The sequence below is a fragment of the Chelonia mydas genome, chromosome 9 (genome assembly GCF_015237465.2).
Source record: "Chelonia mydas isolate rCheMyd1 chromosome 9, rCheMyd1.pri.v2, whole genome shotgun sequence".
NCBI classification, from domain to species: Eukaryota; Metazoa; Chordata; order Testudines; family Cheloniidae; genus Chelonia; species Chelonia mydas.
Genome location: NC_057855.1, coordinates 31,272,992 through 31,299,347, shown reverse-complemented (window position 1 = coordinate 31,299,347; position 26,356 = coordinate 31,272,992). Strand labels below are relative to the sequence as shown.

The window sequence follows — 26,356 nt, the reverse complement described above, 5'->3', positions numbered from 1 at the left end:
GTGTGTTTGGGGGGCGGGGAGGGGGGAGGGGAAGGTATTGGTGGTCTTTACCATGAGGCAAAGATTTCCTCATAGAAACATCCTGGTGCTGATGCTTTTCATATAGGAAGCAACAACCTGGACCACTGACTGGTTCCACATCGCTTTTGCATTGCTTCTCCTTACTTTCATGAAGAATCTGTTTTTCTACCACATTTAATCTGACGGACTATTTTGAGCCTATTGGCTGGATCTGCTTAGCCAGATTGCTGAGGGAATATTTGCTCTTCTGACATTCATTATCGAATCAGGCTCTCCTATCTCTTAATCCCTTGAAAGGGAGGAATGAAGCAGAAAAAAAACAGTATTATCTTGGCAGACTTCATTTGCTTTCATTTTGTACATAAACTGGCACTCATGTATTTGATCATGTTTCTGTTGTAATTGATTTAAATATACCAAAACCGGACAAAATTAGAAGAAAAAAATTTCAAACAAAACATATTCAGGTATTTCAGCTAAACCCCTTGAAGGGCAAAAAGTGTCCAAGAAACAAACAAAAGCTCTAGGTCAACTAAGTGTGAGCTGACTTCCTGAGGGGATTTCATTGGTTGGAAAGGTTCAATTTAAGGACCAATACAAGGGGTTAACTCAACTCTCTGGTTGATTCCTGTTTCCAAACAGAGAATTCTCTTGTTCTGAAAGAATTATTTATAAAATAAAAATGTTGACAAGCCCTTCACAGCTGACTAGCTGGGATTCATGTCTGTTGGGATTATACTGGTAGAGATGAGCTTGTGTTATTTTGGTTATTTAAAACTCGCTGAAGTGGTTCATTGTAAGACGCTGAAGAGGCTGTTTTTCATTTTGCTAATAGGAAATAGAGGAAAAAAGGCTTTCTGTTTAGAAGCAGCTCTTTTCAGTGAAGCAGAATGCTAGTTTCCACTAATGCTCCGTTCTCAAGTGGCAAATTAATTTTTCTATCCTAGGCATTTTTGGGATTTGTGAAAACATAGGGGTAGCATTTCAAAAGGGCATGTATGTGCACCCAACCTGTGCACGTGCAAGCTGTGATGCTTGTGCGCTCCGATGTGTATACAAATCAGGATTGTGTGTATGCTAGAGACTCAGTGAAAGCTGCTGTCCATAGCAGATACATACAGATTAACTTTAAAAAAGAAAAGAAACGCACGAAGGCATCAGTCTAACAAAGCATATAGGCAGGGTGTGAGTAGCCTATTGGCTTCAGTTGGCTTAAATTTATGCACTGGGTTAAGTGCTTTGCTGGACTAAGGCCTGAAGTAGCTATTATGGAAAAGTCTAAGTTTCATAGAATCATAGAATATCAGGGTTGGAAGGGACCTCAGGAGGTCACCTAGTCCAACCCCCTGCTCAAAGCAGGACCAATCCCCAACTAAATCATCCCAGCCATTGTTTTGTTATGCAGAACAATGTGAATGTTTACTCATAACAGCTTCTCCTATGTTACTAGATGTTGCATTTCTCAGTGAATGTTGTCACAGGAACCTGATAACTTTTAGTGAAGTTTCTTTTTGAACTGGGCGCTCTTTCACATCCAGGATCCATTCCTGATACTTCTAAAACCAATCTAAACATGCGCTGCAGTTTAATGTGGAATCCCAGTTATTGCTACTGGAAATCAAATAAGGATTTAGTAACATAGCAGAATTCCATATCACATCCTCTCTAGCATATTGACCTTAATATTGCGTACGCAGTCACTACATTGTGACTAGGTATTTTATGTCTCATTTTCCAAGCAATGTTTTATTAGATTAAGTCAAATAGGAAGAATAGCTCCATATTTATCATGGTAGTGAATCACATGTTCAGTCAAGCACTGCATTAAATTAAGTAGTTTAAATGTTCAGAGTATGAATTGAATTATAACATAGAGGCCTCTTTCACATCACTGTTTAAATTTTCATGTAGAATTACTAGACATTAGTTCCCTGTATCCCTTATGGCTAAATACAGTACATTTCATCATGCTATGTATCAGTATTCCACTGGTACAAAGCATATTTTAAAATTTGGAAACAAGAAGAATTTAATAATGCAGTGGACAGCAATAGGTTATAGACCCTTGTACCACTACTAGAGATTTCTGGTAGCCCAACTCTGTAAAGCTAATATAATCTAATTTGGCGCTCTCAGTCAGTCCCAGTGGATAGGTGTCCACCCCACAAAACACTGATGTTTCTTAGTTGACAATCTCAGCATGAAGAGCAAGGACTGAATGGCCATGAAGACTGAATTACTTTTCACCCTAAAAAGCAGTTATCCTTCCAAAGTAAGTCTTAAGGAATATTGGCATGCTGGTGTGGAAGATCTTTTCCTACTGTACTAGTCTATGGTTAAGCAGAGAACATCAGCCTAGGGCTCTTAATGTATCCCATTTAATGAAACATGGACACAGCCACAATAAATAAAATGGGGAAGAAATCCAGAGGATGCTCCAGTGGGGGTGGGGGGAGGTGTATTTGAGAACAGAACATTTGCAAAGAGAGTTTGAGTCACTTCCAGCTCTTGGGGAGAAGGAGGAAAAGCAACTTAATACCTGCCTAATAATATTGCATCTAATCATCTCCAAGCCTAACTGGAATTGTTCTTTTCCAAGGAATACAAAGAGCATGGGGATGCTTACACAGTACTTGTGAAGGTTGAAGGCAGTAGCCCTAGATACTGAACTCATGACTGAGCTACAATACCCACTCTCATATGTATAATAACCCACTATATGTCACTAAATGTTCAGCTTTCCTCTATGTGCCACTAGGTGCTCATCTCTGCTTGTGCTGTGAGGTACTCGTCGACCCTGCCCACCTTGTGCCCCACAGTGCACAATTCCATCCTCCTTTGGGCCACTCAGGGCATAATGACAGGTTTCAGAGTAACAGCCCTGTTAGTCTGTATTCGCAAAAAGAAAAGGAGGACTTGTGGCACCTTAGAGACTAACCAATTTATTTGAGCATAAGCTTTCGTGAGCTACAGCTCACTTCATCGGATGCATACTGTGGAAAGTGTAGAAGATCTTTTTATACACACAAAGAATGAAAAAATGGGTGTTTACTACTACAAAAGGTTTTCTCTCCCCCCACCCCACTCTCCTGCTGGTAATAGCTTATCTAAAGTGATCACTCTCCTTACAATGTGTATGATAATCAAGTTGGGCCATTTCCAGCACAAATCCAGGTTTTCTCCCCCCCCCGGCCCCAAACCCACTCTCCTGTTGAATGTGTATGATAATCAAGGTAGGCCATTTCCAGCACAAATCCAGGGTTTAACAAGAATGTCTGGGGGTGGGGGGGTAGGAAAAAACAAGGGGAAATAGGCTTGAATAGAGACTGGGAGTGGCTAAGTCATTATGCAAGGTAACCTATTTCCCCTTGTTTTTTCCTACCCCCACCCACCCAGATGTTCTTGTTAAACCCTGAATTTGTGCTGGAAATGGCCTTGATTATCATACACATTGTAAGGAGAGTGATCACTTTAGATAAGCTATTACCAGCAGGAGAGTGGGGTGAGGGGAGAGAAAACCCTTTGTAGCAGTAAACACCCATTTTTTCATGCTTTGTGTGTATAAAAAGATCTTCTATACTTTCCACAGTATGCGTCCGATGAAGTGAGCTCTAGCTCACGAAAGCTTATGCTCAAATAAATTGGTTAGTCTCTAAGGTGCCACAAGTACTCCTTTTCTTTTTTCAGGGCATAACACCATGCTCCTCATTTCTTCTTTTTTCTCTGTCCCTTCATGCAGCCAGGGTATGCAGCTTCCCTCCCCCCACCCCGCCCCCCAAGCTAGATTTGGCAAGATGGGGAGTTGCAAATCCACCACTTTTCCTCCGGACAACCTAATATAGAATAGCCCCCCCTCCGGGGAATAACATCCTTTGAAGCCCCTTGATTAATATTTTAAGGGGGGGGGAGGCCAATTTAAGCTTCTGATATTTCAGAAAAACACCTAGGACTTGTGTTAAATTTATGCTTAGAGCAGCTGGTCTAGTTTTAAATCCAACCAGCAATTACTTAGCCTGGAAAAGAATGATTAAAACTGGATTATATTTAAGTTTGTGTTTCAGTTTCCATCTGTGATGGAATCAAAACCCATTCAGCTTTATGATCATTCACTGTTTCATTGGGATGACTTGTTTCCACACACATCCTCCCCCATGGCTTAGAAATGTCTTGGTTAAGAATGACCTTGTTCAAAACTTTCTCTCATGGTTTAACTTTCATGGTAGGAACACTTTCAAGCAATGCGATAAACAACTTATGCTGCATCTGAGCTGAAAACTCCTGTGCTGAGAAGATATAGAGTCAGACTTTAAATGTTAGAGACATGCCCCTGTGCACATGCATTCACAATACCCAATTTATATGTGCAAATGCCTGATACTGGTACATCATGATCTGTTAGGTGCATGACTGACCATGTGTGAATTCATATGCTGAATTTATGCAAACAGAGCTGGTATTTCCATACCTAAATCTTTCTCTCATTTGTCTATCTAGGTTTTACCATCTTACTTATCACTGTAATATCTAAGTGCCAAATGTAAATGTGTGATTATGCACATGTCACTTTGAAAAATCTTATCTTAAAAAGTAAACTCTTTTGCATGATTTTTTGTATATATATAATATATATACATAATACATAATATATATATAATACACACACACACACACACCACCAAACAAAATAAAACCCAGCTCCCAAGAAGCTCAAATCAAAATACAAACTTGGAATGTTTTTACACAACAAAAAACATAAATTGTTCCCATCACACAAGCTGTGTATAAAAACCTATTGCCAAGCTATAGCAACAAATGCATTGTGGGATAAGTGTAATTGCTGTATACCATAGTGATCATGATCAATCAAAATAATAATAAAAAGCTCCGTTATTGATTTATTTAGCTTGAACGGCTAATATAGCAATGCCCAGTTTTTGTGTTCTGAATTAACCCTTTGCAGCCCAGGGTGTGAAACTTATTTTTGCTGAAGCATCCAATTCGACTGACTATCTAGAAAATGCCAAATGCTGTAAGCATTAAGTGGGAGTCTTAAACCTTTGTACAGAGAAAGTAGCTGCCCAAAGTTTGCATTTGTACAAAAGAAATTTCCACCTGTCCCATGGGTGATATATCTGCCCAGGAGCAACTTTGTAAAAAGTTCTATGATCATCTGAGCATGGTCATGTTAATCAAATATCTCTCCTCCACACCTGAATTAATTAACAAAGGGAACAACATTCAGAAATCTGTGTCTTTATGTGCGCTCCAAGTACAATCGACGCTGTGAGTGCATCTGTAATATGCCTGTAGCAGACAGTGCCTTCAATTTCATTAATAAAAATTGCCACTGTCAAAACATTACATTTAGTTGTGTAGCAGATATGGATGATGATAATAATAAATCCTCATTTCTTCAGGCACTAGAAGAAACATTTGACAAGGTTTTGATTCTCTTCAATTTATGCTTTTAATACATTTTCTAGCTTCTTACCAACACTGCCTCATAAGTTTGGCTTGTATTCCTTCATGTTCCATGCATTTCTTGTGATTACATTTGCACTGCTCATGCCAATGAATTCAACTGGGTTTGTGCTGGAGTGTGTTCAAGATGGAGTTCACATCCTCCTAATCCAAGGTCTCCTTCATGAATGTTTTCCTTGCCTGGAGTCTGGGGTGAGTCTATTCTGGCCTGTGCCGGCACTGGAACCGGATTGGGGGCTTCATAATTTATAGTCAGTTCATCATTATTCACGATACAGTCCATGTCATCATCCTTCAGCTGCTCCTGTGTTTTAAAAAGGAAAAGGGATCCTAATCAGTGACAATTTCCCAGAAATGGAAGGGATGGGATTCCATTTTAATATTTTCAGTGTTAATGATTAATATCAACTATTAATTACAGTGACCTCATTTTGATTTTTATCAATTTGAAGCAAGGGGCCGCCTACAGTCTCCTCCTTCTGCGTACCATTGGAAACCAGGCCTTAGGTATCTAAAGTAGGTCACCCGAAAACCCACAGTACTAATACTTAGTAGCCACTTTTGAAAATGTGGCTGTACTTTTTCACCCCTATCTGCCACTATGAAATGACAGCCATATAGTTTCTAGCCTTGTTAAAGGCTTGATCCAAAGGCCTTTGAAATCAAATAATGTAAACGCTTCCATTAATTACAGTGGGCTTTAGATCAGGTTCTAAATGTTATTCACAAAGTTTAATGCACACACTATATATATACTTACTCCATATGCTCTAGGGCTAGTTAGCAGTCTGGCAATGGGATTACACCATTCAGGTAATGTTGTTGTAAGCGGTGGACCAGCATGGGTTAAAATGGGCTTCAAATATCTGTGAAGTCTGTCAAGGAATATCTCCCATAATATGTATATTGGTGCTAACAAGTTTCTCTATTACAACAGATAATTTTATAATAAAGCAGAAGATAATCATGCAATTAAAGGAAAATCTAGGAGATGGCTTGTGTTTAGACACCCATCAGTCCATTCATTCAGCCATCATCCACTTTAGATTAGTGTGTCTACAAAGCCATTTGATGTTCAGAGTCTGTCAAATATGGCACCATACCAGCTTAGCTAGACACACCATGACATAAAAGAGACAAGAGGGAATGGGAAGAGAGGAAACGTATAATAAGAGCTCCATGTTTAGCATTTTCAGCTAATGTCTGTGATATTGGGAAAATGTTTCCTACGCAAAAGGACATACAAAACAATTTAAGATTTAGCTGTATGAGCCACATTGCATAAAAGATCCAGTGACAGGGAGTTTTCTGTTTTATTGAAATTGCACACTCAGTGTTTTATAAAATCAATGCCTCTCTTCACCAGGCAAATGTATTTAATCAAACATTAAGCTTCTTTATAGCTGGGGAGTAAGCATAATTTGTTTTCTGTAATGCTTTATTTTCAGTATTCAACATATTCATTTTACACTTCATACATCAATGCTCCTTTATATGAAATTATGTAAGTAAGATTGTAACAGGCGTTTTCTATTGTATTGCTCCTGTCTTTCCAACCTTTTCATCCAAAAGTGCTTTATTGAGATAAAAGAAAAACCTGCTCATCTTTAGCAATTATATCGTCCTTATATCTGCCACTAAAGATTTTCCCAAGAGCACCTCAGGTTGACTTATCTCCTCTGCTACTTTTGCTCACAGTGTAATTTTCACTGTTTTATGGGAAGCCAGTTGTAGGCTATTTTCTCTGCTGAGGAAAATTTCCTCTTCTGGATTGCTGGCTATTTTCTTTTGTTAAAGATTCTAGGAAAGGAAGGGAAAGGAAAATAAAAGGAACAGATGTAAAGCTACTGTCCATGAGCTCTATAGCAGTATCATGGAAGTACTGAACAAACCAGTAACAAAGTGTGTTTAGGTTAACTCTTTCAGTGACTCAAATTCATTAGTTATTTGTTTAATCCTTATAGGGTATTTAACACTATACAACACACAAAGCACAGGCACTCTATGTCCTGAAGAGCTTACAGGCTAAATAAAGCAGACGTAGAGATTTAGTCATAGATTAATTGATTTCTAAGGCCAGAATGAACCATTCGATCATCTGGTCTGCTCTCCTGTATATCACAGGCTGTAAAATTTAACCCAGTTACCCCCATCTAATATGTTCACCTAAACCATATATGCCAGAAAGGCACCTAGTCTTGATTTGATTATATCAAGAGATGGAGAATCAACATTGGGAAGCTCAAAGGAAGGGGATGGCTAGGATTTTTTTTTTTTTAAATGTTAAAATTGTTGACTTGCTTCTTGGGGACATCACAGATCAAGGGCTTTATTAGGGATTGGCTTGGCTTCCCAGAATAGGAATATCCTGTGCTTATGGCGCAGCATGGAAAAATTCATGGGGCCATCTGTGTGTGAAACAGATGAACGGGGCATTGAGACTGACATCAGTGAGGGAGAGGATTAGACTGACACACTAAAAGACAAAGTTGGAGATGGAGGCTGAGGAGGACAGTAGGGCCTTGAATGGGAGGACAAGAAGTTTAAACCAGATAATCAATAAGTTAAGCAGCTGTCCAATTAGTTATATTCTGTTCAATTTAGCTCTTATCAAAGTCAATGGACACAGCCTCATTGATGTCAGTGGTAGTTGCCTTTTGAAAGTAAGGTAGGCTAAAAGGTCTCTGGGAGTTGTTATACATTTTGTAGGTATTTAATTATAAACAGCATATCTCATGCTACTAGTACTATTATTTTCTTATTTTGTGAAAGGAGATTCTTCTTAGGAAATAGTCAACATGGTTTTTGTAAAGGGAAATCATGCCTCACCAATCTACTAGAATTCTTTGAGGGGATCAACAAGCAGGCGGACAAAGGAGATCCAGTGGATATAGTGTATTCAGATTTTCAGAAAGCCTTTGACAAGGTCCCTCACCAAAGGCTCTTAAGCAAAATAAGCAGTCAAGGGATAAGAGGGAAGGTCCTCTCATGGATTGGTAACTGGTTAAAAGATAGGAAACAAAGGGTAGGAATAAATGGTCAGTTTTCAGAATGGAGAGAGGTAAATAGTGGTGTCCCCCAGGGATCTGTATTGGGCCCAGTCCTATTTAACATATTCATAAACGATCTGGAAAAAGGGGTAAACAGTGAGGTGGCAAAATTTGCAGACGATACAAAATTACTCAAGAAAGTTAAGTCCCGGGCAGATTGCGAAGAGCTACAAAAGGATCTCACAAAACTGGGTGACTGGGTAACAAAATGGCAGATGAAATTTAATGTTGATAAATTCTAAGTAATGCACATTGGAAAACATAATCCTAACTATACATATACAATGATGGGGTCTAAATTAGCTGTTACCACTCAAGAAAGAGATCTTGGAGTCATTGTGGATAGGTCTCTGAAATCTTCCACTCAATGTGCAGCGGCAGTCAAAAAAGCAAACAGAATGTTCGGAATCAGCAAGGGGATAGATAATAAGACAGAAAATATCACATTGCCTCTATATAAATCCATGGCACGCCCACACCTTGAATACTGTGTGCAGATGTGGTTGCCCCATATCAAAAAAGATATATTCGAATTGGAAAAGGTTCAGAAAAGGGCAACAAAAATGATTAGGGGTATAGAATGGGTTCCATATGAGGAGAGATTAGTAAGACTGGGACTTTTCAGCTTGGGAAAGAGGCGACTAAGGGGGAATATGATAGAGGTCTATAAAATCATGAGTGGTAGAGAGAAAGTAAATAAGGAAGTGTAAGTTATTCCTTCTCATAATACAAGAACAAAGAGGCCACCAAATGAAATTAATAGAGAGCAAGTTTAAAACAAACACAAGAAAGTATTTTTTTCATGCAATGCACTGCCAACTTCTGGAACTCCTTGCCAGAGGGTGTTGTGAAGGCCAATACTATAATGGGGTTCAAAAGGGAGCTAGATAGATTCATGGAAGATAGGTCCATCAATGGCTATTAGCCAGGATGGGCAGGAATGGTGTCCCTAGCCTCTGTTTGCCAGAAGCTGGGATTGGGTGACAGGGCATGGATCATTTGATGATAACCTGTCTGTTCATTCCCTTTGGGGCACCTGCTATTGGCCACTGTCAGAGGGCAAGATATTGGGCTCGATGGACCTTTGGTCTGACCCAGTATGGCCGTTCTTATGTTCTTCCTTTAGCAGAACGATCCGAGTTCTGTCTTTACTAGGAACTTTTGAGAAGCCATGTTGTGAAGCATAGTAACAATCTGAATGTCCTTATTTGCTGTGTGATTGACTGTAGACCTTGAGAGGTAATTTATATTTTGCCTACAACAGCAAAATCCTTGGAGATAGAAAAGGTGGCCACAGCTCTGAAATACCTGTTGGACAGCTCCTGTGGGCCTGTAAAAATACAGGCCAGAGTGAGCTATGGTTTTAAATTGAGTTTGGATTTTAGCATGAGTGATAGGCCTAGAGCCTGCAATTAAAATGAATGAAATTATGAAAAAGAAAAGTTGTTTGTGTTTAACTTGTATTGGCTAGGGTAGAATTGGTAAGGGTGCTTTGTCAGAGCTTTACTGTACCCCTCTGGAGTCACACCATGATGGGGATGTGTCTCCTGGGCCTGCACCTGTTTGAAGTATTCTCCATATGTGTATATTTTGGATGTAACCAAAGGAATGTAACAAAGGAATGCTTGTGTGGAAACCGTGTCATGGCAAACTTTAATCTTATTAGAAAAATTATTTCTAGCAGAGCCCTACAAAATCCTGTATATGGCCAGAGGGAGAGCTTCACCTTTTCCCTTATCAAAGAGTGATGGCTCTGGGTCTCAAGGCAAACACAGTTCTCCCAAAGACAAACAAGGTATCATTTTCTGCAACAGTTATTATTAAAACACCCCATAAAGTATGGAACTCTTTTTCATACCATTCAAATCCACTTTCAGCCATTTTTCAGGAAAAATGCAGTTTTCCATGGCAAAGGCAAGCCAGGCTTAAACATACATAAGCCAGGCTTAAACAGGTTAATAGTGTGGCATTTCATATGCAAGACATTGCTGCATTATATAATGAAATTTATGTCAGAGGCACAAATCTCTGGAAGTGAATGTCAACACTCCCTGGAGCTTTGCTTTGCTCTTTTGCAGTGTCTCTAATGTTTCTGGTTTGCAGCTTTTTATTCTACAGTGTCTCCTTTGTTAGTACTCCTATTTAAAGCAGACTTTGTAAGTTACGATTATGTCACAGAACTGAGATAAAAGCATAGGTGCTCTCTTTTATATCGATGAGGAAACACTAGTAAGAGACATGCAGAGAGAAAGATATCATTCCTACATGTTCAGAAATGTGGTTTCCTTAAGTAAAAGTTATCTCAGTTCCTTGTTAGATTTTCACTTTGGCAAAGAAAGCAATTTTGATATATGGTATGTGCAGGGCTACAGAAGAAGCTGTTCCATTCTGAAAATGTGTGTGTATTTGTATGTGTGTCACTTGTAAGCCAACATACTTTGTGCTGAGCATATGGCTGAGAGCTGGTGCATGGCTGAGCTGCTGCCAACAGCTGATTTGGACTGTTTGGTCACTGTTCTGTGAGAGCCTGTGTGTGCCCAACTAAGTTGGAGGGGCAATAGCAGGTGACCTCTGGGGGTATAAATACATGCATGGCAGATGTGTCCCAGAAAGGAAAAGGGAAATTTTTAGACAAGATTTCCTTCTGGTATTTGTAGCAAGGAATTCTCTTCAGAGGCTGGGGACCTGTCTACGTTGAGTAGTTGAGAGGGGCAGGGCATGATGGTAGGAGATTTAATTATTACGATTGTACACATTTCTTTTTTTGGGGGGAAGGACCAGGAGAACCAAGCAGTGACTTGACTTCAGATTATCAGATGCCATGAAGAAGATAATCAGCACTGTAAAACAGTGCTGAGAAGGAAGCCATGATTGTGGAACATATTTCAAAAATTACAGGTTCCAGGACCTCTCTTATATTTCCTTGAGGGCCAGGTTCTGATCTTTGTTTATTGAATTTTTAATCTTAGCGATGGAGATCAGCATCTGACCCTGAACTTAGACTGCTAAATAAAAGCTTTTGTCTACAGCCTCTCCTTTAGCCTTTTCAGAAATGCGACCCCTGTTACACACAGAATCCTCTAATAGGGCAACCAAAAAATCTCTTGTGGGATTGAGGTGGTGATGTAGAAAGGAGGACTCCAATCTATTGGGCATTGGAAAACTATGCTTTTTGTGGATACCCTGCTGCATGGGGATGGGCTCTATCCTACCCATGAGCGAACCAGCCCACGGGCAATTAAAACAAATAGCTTTCAGAAGGAATATTTAAACTATACGTAGGAGCTGCTGGAGAATGCTCATGATGTGTTGGTGGGCGCCATCAATATTTCGGATGGAATTTGTTCAGAAGCACTGAATTTTCACAGCTAAGAACAAGAGATGAAAATGAAGTATGGAAACGGTCCAAGCAAAAACAAGATTTTCACTAAAAAGGGATAATAGCAATGGCTGCAATGCTGGGAATTAAAAGTACAAACCTGTTTATGCTAATATTAGGAGCTTAAAACTCAGAATGCGCACAATGGAAAGTCTGGTTTGGACACAGTGGCAGATTAAAGCAGAATTCCTGTGTAAAAGGAGCCAAGTCCTCTGCTGAAGGAGCCCTACAGTCTGCTGTTTGTTCAGCATAGGAACTACTGCTATCTTAAGAAAATATAGCATTGGGTTTCCCTTTCCTTCCACTCCCTCCTCTTAAACGGATGGGATTCCTTACCCTATGTCTCCCACTCTAGGACAGAGGGCCTTTCCGTTAATCCCCAGCCTGGCAGGAAATAAGCATTCCATTTGAAAGGCCTCCAGAACTCTGAACTCCATCTGTCTTTTCTCTGCCGGGTGCTGCATAGCACAACTCTCTAATTTTGCTAACAGGAACACTAGAGAGAAGTATGCTGTGGGGTGGTTGCAAAGGGGAGGATGAAGAGAGCAAAATGAAGGCCTGAAAGCCATGTAGGGGGAAAAGCAAAGATTTCTGTAGTGCGCACGTTTGTTGTATGGCTTGGGTTAGACGTATGGCAGGACAACAGACAGTAAAAACAGAACGATTTAGCCTGGAAGGAAGAAGATTTAAAGGGGACCTAATTGTGCAGATGTGCAGTGTTCCAAATTATGAAGGCCATAGTGAGAACATCTTTCCTTTTAAACTGTCCCATAACAAGAGAACATGTGAACACAATGATAATACGCGGCACTCAATTTAGAACAAATAAAAGGATGTATGGCATTACATAGCATATAGTCAGCCTGTGGCATTCACTGCCTTACTAGGTCATTGAGTCAAATACTGTAGCAAGTTTTTTCATAAGGGAAGGATAATCTAATAGACACAGCAACATTTATAGTTGTGCAAGACAACAGGGCTGCCTCATCTCATCCTTCAGGCTACCTACAGAGGTCAAGAAAGGACCCCTTCTTCCCGTGTACAGAACTGCCCACCCAAGAAGATATACTTGGGTTATTTTCTTTCCTTGATGTCTAAAACATAAGCCTCTGGCTACTGCTGGAGGGTACTAGATGAGTCTGCCACAGTACAGTAAATTCAGTGCTCCTATAATGTGGTTATTGCTGTGTCTGATTAAAGTGTAAAATGCCTTGGTAAATTTTTTTAATGGATTATTTCAACATGCTATTGGAAACGTAGGTATTAGTCAGGCATCTGATTCAAAGAGTATAAGCCAATTTCTTAATGCCTGCCTACCTCGTGTATCACAGTTCATTATGTTTCCAATGATGGATTTTGAAAAAAGAGATTATGAAAGCCATTTTTGTTTTAATTTGGCATCTTTCTCTTCTGTTTATTGGTGCAATACACTGCACGCATTTACCAATGGAGACATTAATAGAAATAGCGGAAAAGTACAGGTCTGCTTGAATAAGCATGAGGATTTTTCATTCTCAGTGTTTCATTGTTGATAGAGAGGTCAGCTATCGGAGGTCCAATCATGAGTGATTCATAATACAAACCATAGAAACGGCACATGAACAGTATAGTCATTTCATAAATGTGATCTATTAAGGAAATGTATATCATCACTATGAACATGGCTTTTGTTTGTTCTTCCTTACTGATGTGCCTGACCAAAGCCCAGACCAGATCTGATTTCAAATCTCAGTTTGCAGGTCAAACCTCCCATGTAGCGGGTCAGATCTGAAATCCTAAAATTTGGGAAGGTTTGGACTGTCATCCAGATTTCAAAGTGCCAGGTCTGGGAGGGTTCAGATCCATCATTTTTATTCAGACTCATCTAATCTTTTTCCCCTTGAAATTTCATAATGGTTCTGTTCAGTAACCTCTTTTGCATAGAAGTGGGTTCACCAATTTTAAATCCGTTACTCTGAGGTGTTGCCATAACAGTCCCCAAGTATCTTCCCATTGAACCATTGGGTTAGATTGTGACATTTAGCCATAGCCCTGAATATGTGGATCTGCACTACCCGAGGGGATAACTCGGGGGTATTTTGCCTCTTGGAGGCACACTAACTTCCCAAATTCCTTTGTCTGCAGGGTAGACATGTTTAGAATGGTGCAGCTTTCTTCACCCAACATTCTTAAACAGCTCCATAGGCTGATGCAAAAGGTAGGTGGATTCTGAGTCACAGTTATAGAGTTTAGGGCCAGATGGGACCACCAGACCATTTTGTCTGTAAATACAACACAGGAGCCCTCCCTCTGCTCTCCTGAAGGATTTTGATTGTCCTTGGCCTTTAGGTGGGACCTGCAAGATGGGGAGCAGGCATATACCTAGATGAGGACAATGAATAATTTGACCTCACTTCCTTCTTCCTCTTAATTGCAAAGGTAGAGGAAATCTGGGAGAATCAGAATGTAGCAGTGCAGAAGACAGATAATGAGCAACTGAGAACTGAAACTTGGCCTCTCAAGGCACATATCTTCAAGGATGAAGAAGGAGTTCACCAGGCAGTTCTCTGGAATGCAAGTAGGTATATGAGACAATCCCTGCTAATTATACGAGTCCTTGTGAGTAAACTTCAACTATCCTGAGAGTTTGCTAGGGACTGAAAACCTGGTAACAAAAGAGATTATTTGGATTTGCCCCCCAGAATTGGCTTGGCAATACCTATACTGTGATGCAGCCAGCATCTTTCTGACTGAGGAATGGATCATGCATTTGGGAGCCCATATAAACTACACCTATTGGCCAGATGCATCACAATTATGCAGTTCCTCACAGGGAGCAGTGTAAAGTATTTCCTGCATGCTAGTGAATGCCTGCCTCCACAGTGCCCCGGGCCCCTGCTAGCTCAGGGGTTTTGCGATTGAGACCAGCAACTGACCCAGCTGTAGGTTTCCTGTGCTACAGCACATAGCACTATTGCTAGGTCCCTGCATGTCCATTAATGCTCTGCATGTCAGGTGCCCGTGGCTACCTGTTATTTATTAGCTGATAGTAATCCTTTCGCAATCCTTTGACTTGGCCATTAAAACAATATTCAGAAAACACAACAGAAAGCTTGTTTAGTACTTTAAAGACTTGCTCCTAAATCCACCTGCTGTAGGTAGTAGTCTTGATTTTGGGGGTTTGTTGAATTGTCTTTAATATGGCGATGCAGAGAAAATTTGCTTCAACGTGTTGACTTAGACAGTACAGAACTGAAGGTACTAGGGGACTAGACAAATGAAAGACTAAAGTCAAATTATACTACAAGAGTGAGAAAGAAAAGCAGAGAAAGGAAATACCAATCTGGAAGTAAATATAAAATCATTGCAATAATACTATGGATGACACGAAGTCAAGAGGAGTATTAAATAATTATGTGGACTGGGCAGTCACTCAGAGTGATCTGGATCACTTGTAAGCTGGGCCCGTTGAAACAAACTGTGTTTTTAATATAGCCAATGCAAGTTATACATCTAGGAATTAATATCTAAAGAATGGAAGAAGCAATGACTCTGAAAAGGATTTAGGGGTCATAGAGAGGACAAACTCCCAATGCAATGCTAATGTAGTCCTTGAATATATAAGTGGGATTAGTGAATAGAAGTAGAGAGGTGACTTTATCCCTGTACATAGCATTAGTGACAATGATACTACAATAATGCATCCAGTTCTGGTGTCCACATTTTAACAAGGATATTAAGAAATTGGAGATGGTACAGAAAAGAGCCACAAAAATGATTGAAGGGCTGGAGAAAATGGCTTACAGTGAGAGTTAAAGAGCTTAATCTGTTTATTTTATTGAAAAGAAGATTGGGAGGTGACTTGATTATAGTTGTATCTATACCTTCATAGGGAGAAAATACATGGTACTAAAGGGCTCTTAAATCTAGTGGAGAAAGGGGTAACAAGAATCAATGATTGGAAGCTGAAGCCAGACAAATTCAAATTAAAGATGAACAACCTTTTAAGAGTCAGGGTGATTAACCACTGGAACAACTACCAAGGGTAATGGTGTATTCTTCATCTCTTGATGTCTTCAGATCAAGACTGGATGCCTTTCTCAACAATACGCTTTAGCCAAACACAAGTTATTGGGCTCAATACAGAGGTAACTGGGTGAAATCTAATGGCTCTGTTATAGAGGAGGTCAGACTAGATGATATAATGGTTCCTTTTGGCCTTAAACTTAAACTCAATGACTCTACGAATTAATTAGTTAGCATCTGAAAAGCCCTTTGAAGCTAGGAATCATAGAATATCAGGGTTGGAAGGGACCTCAGGAGGTTATCTAGTCCACCCCCCTGCTCAAAGCAGGACCAATCCCCAATTTTTGCCCCAGATCCCTAAATGACCCATCCAGGATTGAACTCACAACCCTGGTTTTAGCAGGCCAATGCTCAAACCGCTGAGCTATCCGTCCCCCCCAATCCTAATAGAAGTGCTAAGTATAGTTATTTCCCCGTGGAGATGGGGTGGTTCTGTACTTAAGAATGTATCATCTTTAATCTTAGCTTGGTTTTTAGAACAATTTGTCTTTGTATTTCTTCCTTTCTTGTGTGGCCAGTTGTCACGTGTTATGCCTGGGTGACTACACTTGCTAATGTCTGTCTGTCTTCTGGTTATTTTGTTCTGCTTGACTCAATTCAGTAACATTTTTGAAAGCACATCATCTAAGCTCCTCTCTGTTCTGTACCCATGAAATAAATCTTTCATTATCTTTGTTTGTGAATCTGCGTTTCCTGAATGAGTTTGACAATGCTCTGTTGCCCTTGTGCTCAATTATGATCATTAGCTTCAAGTTTGTCAACAACAGAATGGAGAGAGCATTTAACTCATTTAGGATGTCATAGAGTTTGCTTTGGGTAAACCATTTACATAGATTTTAAATTAGTTTTGTTTTTGTTCCTGCATCTAACGTAAGCAAGTGGTACAATTAGGGCAATGGACCATTTCCCCTTCTTTCTGACATTGGGAAAATCAACTCTGAGATCCAGATAGAGGATTTCGACTCCAATATGCTGCTCCCTCCACATGCACACATGTAATTAGTGTGTAAGGGCAAGATATTCTGGAGTGCACAAGGGAAGCATTGTACACTGGCTAGGTAAATTAGTGATGGGTGAAGAGTCAGAAGTTCACTTCAGTTTGAATAAGTGCTCCAGCTTCAAATATGTAACTGAACCCTTATCCAAATGAATTGAACTACTATCAGTACCACCACTGGGAGTGGGCCCAAACTGCCTTTCCTCAGTCCCCAGGGAAGAAGCACCTGGGAACAGCTACCTTCTCCAGACAATAACATTTATACTGCCCAGCAGCAGGACCTTCACAGCTGTGGCATCACCACCACAACTTTTTTCAAAAGATAAATGAACTCTTCCTGGGAGCATCGGTAAGGGAGCCCCTCCCACTTTGTGGGCATACACACACACAGACATAAATGTCCACTATGAGCCATATTTTTGTCACCATCACACTAGATTATGATAATTCTCTGTATCAGGAAGTAACACATAGACTCCAGCATGTGCAGGATGCAGCAACCTGCCACAATGGTGTGGGCTGTCGTGAGTACCTCGCCAGTGTACTCCAGTCCCCGCACTGGGTCCAAATCGGTTTCAAGTCCTGATTTTTTTTTAAAAAAAAAAATGGTCAAGACTAGAGCTGGGCAGAAATTTTTTTTCATTAAAATTTTCAATTCATATTTTAAAAAAGGGAAAAAAAATCATTTTTGTTAGAATTTTCCATGGAAATTTTCTTCTTTTGGGCAAAAAATTGGAAACCAAAATGTTTTGTCTGAAAACTAAAACCTTATGATTGAAACCCCAAAAATTCTACTTGTAAAATGCTGCCGCCATGCCTCATGGGTCTTGCAGTGTAGGTGTCTCATACTCCCATTCTCTTTTATGGGCTGAGGTCCTTACTGGCCTACATCTCCAATAATAGACCACGTTCTCCCCTCTTGCTGGGCCCTGGAGATGCCTATAGAGGAGAAGAGGAGCATGCTACTGCTACAGCTACAGCTTCCAAGCAGAGCATTTAAAAATGGAAATGTTATATTTTTCAGCTAGAAATGTGTCAGTTTTGAGCTGTTTTGGGTTGTCACTGAAAAGTCACTATTTTCTGTGGAAAGCAGACACTTCTTTGTGGAAAAAAACGTCATTTAGTCAAAACTCAATTTTCTGTTGAAAAACAGTTTTGATGGAAAACTTTCAATCTGCTCTAGTCAGGCTTCAACTCCATCAGCAATGGAGAATCTGTTAAGGCAGTGGCCCAGGACAAAGGGCTAAGAACTAGATATAAAGCAATGCTGATTCACTGGGCTCAGCTGTGGAAGGAGCTACCAGAGGAGATTAGAAGGACCCAGATTCTGGCTGCCTTGAGAACACACTGCAAAATCCATGTACTGATGGAACTTTCCCACAATAACTGATCAATTTTCATATGTAAAAATCAACAACAAAACCTGTATACCCCACACAGAGCTGCTGAGAACTTGGGAGGATAAAGAGCAGAATAATCCATGAAGTCCACTGTGGGCCTCAGTATGCAGGTCCAGTTTGTTGGGAAGTTCTTAGATACAAAGGAGATGGATTTTACAAAAGACTTAGAGAAAACTAAAAAGTAGGATTTGAAATCTTGCAGGAACAGGATTCTCACGATGTTTCCTGTAATTCCTGCTTCTGGTCAGGCTGAACACACAACAAGAGCAACCTTGCTCATGGTATCCAGAGGCATAAACACACAAACCTGATTCTCCTCTCACTTATACGAGGGCAAATTGGAAGTAACTCTATAGGGGAAAAATGAAATTATATCAGTACCTCAGGTGCACTGTACTTCCAGACAGGGGAATAGCATCAATACCAGTTATCTGTGCTCACTGAATGGAGAATATGCTCCTAAATTCCAGAGGCTAGAAGTGGAAAAGCATGTGAAAATCAAAATAAACTGGAAATAAGTTCACAAATGTTTTTAAATTTCAACCGTGTTTAAAGTTTTGCTATTTGTTTGTGTCTGTTCTTATTTTATCCAAATTGGTTTGTCCAGTCTCTAGTCACAACAGTAATTTTACTTCAGAAAACTTCCATTGTATACAATACATTATATGGTTTTTATATAAGTAGTCAGACATTATTGTGATAAACACCAACACAGACCAATAGATTTTTATCTATATTGAAAAATTGTCAGATATAATTGTACTTTGCACCTCTATCATGCATTTCATATGAGTACCTCAAAGTGCTTTACAAATATAAATAAACTTCACAACAACATCCCTGTGAAGCAGGTTAAATACCATATTAGTATCCTTGTTTTATGGAAGCGTAAGCTGTAGAACAGAGGTTGTGACTCACCTACATGGCAAGTAAATAGCAGAGCCAGGATTCCTGCTTCCCATTTCCTTCCTTCTGTCACTAGATTATTTTACAAACTGTTCTGTTTCTGAGAATGTGTAAACAGTTCTCCCTCTGGTTCTCTTTGGTTTTGATTTCAAATACCTGTAGGAAATGGTTACGATTTTCCAACATGGATTCTGAATAGGCTCTTACATCCATAGCTATTCACCTAAATAAGTAGCCTGATTTTCAAAAGTGCTGCACACTTCAGCAGCTCCTGCTGAAAAGCCCAGCCACTAATGTTAACTATGACTAATTTACATTGCTCTTATCCACCAGATTTGTGTGTGTGTGTGTGTGTGTAGACCTGAGAGGGACCATTCTTATTCACTGTTTTTTAAAAAACTGTTGTGATTAATTCTTTGCTTTTGAGTGGCAAGGTTGAAAGAGACACCAGCCTTAATTAGGCTGAGTTTTGTGAAAACACAAACAATTATGGATAAAGGGCTCTATGCCCCTCTCATTGTGAACTTCCTGTAGCATCAATACCAGTTATATGTGCTTACTGAGTGGAGAATATGCTCCTAAATTCACTTCATTCATCACACTTTTACAGTCTGTGAATGCAAATAACTTAATCCTAAACCAATCTGTTGAGAAGATGGCAAGATTCACTTTCTATTAAAACCTCTGAAAAATATTATTAGCACAAACAAATGTGACCCGGTTCTATCCTTTTCATTAAATAAAGTCCCTAGACAGCAAATTAAGCTGTGTTTCATGATAAGATTTTATCACTGAAAAATAAAATTCCTTGAATCAAGTGTGCGAGTATTTGTTTGTGTGGGGGTGTAGAAGCGATGGAATGATGCCAGCAGCTTGACATTAGCTGCAACAGCTACTCTGCTGGTTGCTGAAAAGGAAAGGACAGGAAAGGAAGGTAATGAATCATTCTGTAATTTCACTCTTACATTAAACCTTCAATTTGTCACGATTATTTACTGTTGCATCATTAGTGTAAGAGTTCAGCTGACATGAGCTTTGAGCCCGGTCTTAAAACTGACACAAATGGCACTTTGATTTCTAAATGATGATTATTCCTTTGACTATCCAAGTATTGACAGTGGTGTTGTGTGTACACATTGAAAGGACCTGAGTGAAACCAGGGAATGCTTCTAATGTTCTCTTGTCTGCCTCCAAATTAAACCCAGTTTTTATAGGAATCATCCCCCTCATTGGGAAATAAGAACGGACCCAAATGTTCACTGCAAACAGGAAATGAAACTCTTTGCCTGTTTGAAAATGTTCAGATAACATTTTATTCCCTGGTATTTGTTTGTGATCACATATCTCTATACTTGATGAAGGCAATGCCTTTCACATGCCTCTCAAGGAGAAAAGTCCATCAAACAAGCCATCAGATAGTAATGACTTAAATGTTACTAATCCTCAGAACTGTTGAATTCCTGCCCTGTGTCACATTTTACAATATGGGAAGATTTTAGGACCCCACTGTTTTTCATGCAGATTCCCACATGTTGTTTATCTAGGTCCAGTCCCTATCACCATGGTATCTGACCCCTATCTGCACCTGGAGACTGGAGCACAGTTTTTCTATGCAGGCTCCCTCTGTTGTCATCTGACCATAGACCTGCTGGAAAGGTCTTCCAGTACTGGAGCACAGTTGCCATTTTCTCAGGGAATATGAGGCACCTAGTTTCCCTGTGTCCTAGGGGGCAGACTCCTGAGTTGCCCCAATGCATAAGACTCTTCATTCTCTGACTCTTAAATTAATTCATGTCGCTTTTAGTAGGATAATGGTATTATTGTAGATAGATACAAACCTTTATACGGTCCATGTGAATCTGTCCTTTAAACAAATGTTTAAACAAATGACTGTATTATATATTGGATTAAGAGTGCCATATATTGGATTAAGAGTACCATAATATTATCTGCCTGGTATAACTATTACACTGTATCTGTAAACATTTTTACAATCTGCTCAATGTAGGGCCATTAGTGAGACAGATTTATGTCAATAATGATTTCATTTCTCAGATTGGGACGAAGATGAATAAAGAAAAATTAATCAATAATCAGCAGTTTTAAATGACATACAATTGCAGAAAATGTTTTAAAGGAAACCTAAATTGGAATATGTAACCCTTAAAATACCGTCTCCTTAACAGTCAGGTTAATGCTCAATAATAGTGCCTAGTAAGAAGTGAAATTGCTTTTCCTGTAATAATGAGTGTGTGTGTGATGCACGGAGTTCTTGTTCACTAATTACACTAATATGGAAACAAGAATATGACAGAAACTGCAAATAAACAAACTGGAATCTTAAAAAATTCTTGGGGGCTGGATAATTCAAGGTGTTGAGTAATGAGCTCCAAGGCCTTTTATCTATGCTCATCAGATACAATTCCCAGGCTAGAACTGTTTACCCTAGAACCTATTTATGCTGCTCTGGCAGTGGAAAGGGGATGTGAAAGTGAGTATACACATACAGAATAGATAAGTTGTATTACTGATGGGGCACCTCTGAAGGGCCAGTATTATGCTTGCCCTAGTCATGTGAATAGACTACATGATGTCAGTGAAGTATACAGTGAGCAGGACGTGACACATGGATAGGGTGACCATATTTCCCAAAGGAAAATAGGATACCAGGTGGGGCTAGCTCTCACCTCTCTCCCCGCCCCGTGCAGGGCTGGCCAGAGCTGCTTGTCTGAGCCCTCCTGCCCCCGCGAGGCTGGGGTTGCTGCTCGCCCAAGCCCTGCCTGCCCCCCACCCAAGCCCTGCCTTCACCCTCTGCATGGGGCTGGCATTGCCACTCACTCCCCCCGCACCCAACTTTTTTGACGAAAGTGGGCATTTGTCCCGTTTGTTCTTGCTGACTGATCAAGTTGGCAAGAGCAACTGGGACAAATGCCCACTTTTGCTGAAGAAGTTGGAATGGCCAGAATAGTGCTTAAAAAACGAACTGTCCCGGCCAAGACAGGACATATGGTCACACAACACGTGGAAAAATTTAATTGCAGGCATCTGCTTGGACATCATAAGTTTATTTGAAAGGAGCATCTCTTTGGAACATTATCTTATCTTGTGAGGCAAGCAGAAAACTTTTCCTGCAAGAAAAGAATGACTACAGGTCATCTCTTGCAACTGTAAGGCAGCCCTCTGTTTGTCGAAGGGTAATATGGAAGAGTGCACTAATGCTACACCACCTGGACCTGACGCTGCCTGAGATCCCCATATGTCATTTTCAGATAACCTGGATGGATCTATATAAATGAGGATTGCTTGTCAGGAAGAGCCCTATTTTTAACTGTTCCTGCAGCTCAGAGCCACTCTGAGCACTGAGTCAACTAAGACAACTTGGCCCCCACATCCATGCTCTGCAGAACTGGATCATGTTCAGATTCCATCCCTAGCATCTGACAGTCTCAGAAAAATTATTCTTTGGCCTTGAGGTTGACATGCCGGTCACATATAACATTTTCCACCCTATCCCATTGCTCTGTTTTGCTTTCTATTGCATAGCCTTTACTGGAGAGTTTTCATTTTTAAATAAGTAAAGGTTTGGCAACAGAAGTAAAACTGTTGTCTGTGAACAAAAACTGGCAAGCTTTGTAACACTGGCCCTCTAAAAGGGAGCAGGGCAAGTGTACCTGTGCCACATCAGCTGATCCACACTAGGCTTTAAAAGAGGGCACCTGGGCCCGAGGAAGAGTGAACACTATCTAGTGAGTTAGGAGCTACAGCAGGACTGCAGGGGATGGGAGGCAGTGAGAACTTGAACCAAACTGTTGGGAGAAGGACCTTCACCGCGAAAAGCCCTGCGGGGGCGGTGCTCAGGAACAGAGCACAGGAGCAACAGGACTGCCAGAGTCCCTGGGAGGGGAGGAAGTGTCATCCTGAGAGGCGCAAAGGGGAAAAATCCTCTGGGAGTGATAATGCAGTGAGAGCTGAAGGACTGTTTTTGTTTGTTTTGCTCATGTTGGAGAAATAAAACTGCCAAAGGCTCTTCTGGGAGCAGCCCTGCCTTGTTACATGTGGCATTGTGGGAGCAGAGCAATAGGCTCAGCATGGGTGAGGAAGTCAGCTATAAGCCTCCAGTACGATTAATTATCTGTATTGCAGTACTGCCTAGGAGCCCTAGCCACGGACGAGGGCCCTGGTGTGTTCAGCGCTGTATTGCAGTCTGTCATGTGTGTTGGACTAAAACATGTTTCCAGGAAATTAAATATTTCCATGGTGGTGTATATACAGTAATAGAACAAGCCACATTAGTAAAAAGTGCTAACAGCAGCAGGCATCAAAGTGCTTTACAGACTACAGTGAATTTTGTCTCATAATGCTCCTGTGTAGCAGGAAAGTAGCGAAGGTTGTTTGAGCTGGTAAAAAAATAAAATTCAAATTTTGAACACTTATGGAAAAAAGGATGAAAACTTTTGCAACTTCCCTCTCCCATCCCATCATCCATTTGGTCTGACTAGTTCTAATCACTATCTCTATTTAACAAATAGGTAAACTGCAGCACAAAAGTGGTTTAGGCCCTGATCCTATACCATTAAAGTCAATGGGAACTGTCCCATCAGGAGATAGTTGGGTTGCCAACCCTCCAGGATTGTCCTGGAGTCTCCAGGAATTAAAGCTTAATCTTTAATTAAAGATTGTCATGTGAGGAAACCTCCAGGAATACATCCAACCGAAACTGGCAACCCTAGCGATAGTATGTGGGAGGGGAGAAGACTGAGATCAGATGAGGAGCCTGGGGATTGGGGGAAGACTGGCTCTGTCTGTGCAAGGAAATTTGGATAGGGAGTCCAGGAGATGTGGGGGAGGGAGTAGACTGAGATTGGGACAGGGAGCCTGGGGGGGATGGGTAGGAGTGGGAGTAGGAGCCAAGGAGAGGAGAAGGCTGGTACTCAGACTGGGAGTCCAAACACAGATTTTGGCACTAGGACACGGAGTCAGGGTGGTGGAGAAAGGATGGGTAAAGGGACATGCTGGAGGGGACATGAGCAGAAGGGGGGTCAGACTAGGGGTTCTGAGGGAAAAAAAAGAGTATGTGGTCATGTAATTAAAGATTTATCATAATGCACAGATATAAGGGTGTGTGTGTGAGCGAGAATTAAGGTTTCACAGGCAACCTTAATTATAGCATTTCCTAACTTTTGAGTGCTTCACTTTGCAACCTTAATAATGTTCCTTTAACATAATTTTTGTGTGTGCAATTATAATAAAGAATGAGATCCTTTACAAAGGTTTTTGAGCTATCCTCAGAACATAGTACCTGCTCTATCATTTCATGTTAAAGTCTAGCAAATGGTCGAGCAAAACCTATAAAAAGCTTCTCTTTTTCTGTTAAACACTTAGGACTTTCCCATAAAAGTATTATTGCATGTATTATAACCCTTAAGTATTTTAAAAAGACTTTAGTTTTCACATTGCTTAATCAGGGTCTGTTTAAAGCATATGTAAAATTGGTCTTAAAACACAAATACATGTGCATTTTTTTATTTTATATTGTTACATTTTAATCAAACCTAAAAACAGCAAAGAAAGAATAACTTCCCAAGAATTAGTACAGAACTAAAATATTTTAATTTTTATTCGCATTCATTTTGTTGTCACTTGAATTTTCCTATTCAACACTTCTTCTCCCTGAGAGAGAGAGCATGCTTCAAAATGAATTTCCCTTTCGCTTCTGGGTATTAATGCACTGATTTTCTCTCTGTTGCTCTATGTTATCTGATATTGAAGCTGGTTGCAATGAATTTTAGTATGTCACTGTCAATCACAGCAGCTTATCTGAATTTTATTTGGGCTGAAATTGAAAATTCCTGAATAATATGACATTGAGGCATAGGTTGTTCTCAGAGGGGCAAATCCTTCCGCCCTCCCTCTGTGGATGTAGTTGGCCATACATGTAGACAAACTGTTTGCATTTTGATGCTCGGGATGAGGGGTGAAGGATCTGTTCATCCCATGGGCCCATCATGGTTCTGCACCATGAAGCCTGTCATGGCAAAGTCTCCATGTGCATCAGTGTCCTGGGAAGGAGGGAGACAGGAAGTAAAAGGAATAAAGACAGAATAACTATAGGAATCTCTCAGCCATTCTTCCTCAAGGAAGAAGAATGACGTAGCGTGGGGCTATAGCAGCCCTGAACGTACCACAGTGGCTGTAGAGTGGATCTGTTGCTGTTCCTTAGTTTGTCTCCCCCATATGCAGCCCACGTAACAAGGTTGTATGACGGGTACTGGGTTGGTTCCACAATGAGATGTTGGAATGACTTAAGTGCTCAGATAATTGTCATTCAACTAATGGCTCCTATTAATTAATTAATTAATTGTGTTGTCTGTTAGCAAGGGCTGGTGTTTACAAGGGCATTGTAACCTTTAATCATAAGTAAGTTAATGCAAACTGTACTGGGAAGGAATGGTGAATAACAAGAAAGGTATAAAGATTTCATAAAAAGAGGATGGGAAGCTAGTTTGTAGAAATTTATAGACTAAAACAATAATGCAGTTGAAGCAGTGAGACTGAAGCAGAGCACATTAAAGCAATGTTTTTCTCAGCCTAAAGAGAAAAGTTAGATAAAAACAATCAATGTACTATTTATTTTCCATTTAATCTGCGTGCTTCTGTAATGGCACATACTACACCACAAAGTCTAATATCTGGCCAGCTAAAGTATTGATTTATGTTGCTCCAGGTTATACTTTAAACTACAGGCAAAACACCCTCTTAGAAAATTGTTTTATGCAGCCCCTGTAAAGGTAGGATGCTTTACATTTGTTTTTGTGAGGAAAGAAGAATGAAAGAGCATATTCTGTAATTGGTATCAATTTATAAAACACCAACACTAGCTCAAGATTCCATTCCCTAACAAGGATTTTCTGTCAAACAGAAATGTGACCTGCTAGCAATTCTGGCATACAAGAGTACTAATAAGTTTGCAAAAGAGAAAAGCCTCCAGAAATTTAGCTGAGCAGAATCGTTTTTCCCCAAGCTGCATTAGAATTTCAGAATTGGTTCTATATTTTCA

The 26,356-nt window shown here is 40.2% G+C and overlaps 1 protein-coding gene across 1 annotated transcript in view; it reads right to left on the bottom strand.

Moving 5' to 3' along the window:
- Nucleotides 1-3,680: 3,680 nt before the first annotated feature.
- SLC9A9 (solute carrier family 9 member A9) overlaps nucleotides 3,681-26,356 on the bottom strand; it is a 310,159-nt gene continuing 287,483 nt past the window's right edge. Inside the window, exons 15-16 of the mRNA XM_037908590.2 lie at nucleotides 6,263-6,368; nucleotides 3,681-5,806 (exon numbers count right to left, since the gene is read on the bottom strand). Of these exons, the coding sequence (XP_037764518.1) occupies nucleotides 5,585-5,806; nucleotides 6,263-6,368 (328 nt within the window). The 3' untranslated portion in view covers nucleotides 3,681-5,584. The remainder of the gene's footprint in view (nucleotides 5,807-6,262; nucleotides 6,369-26,356) is intronic.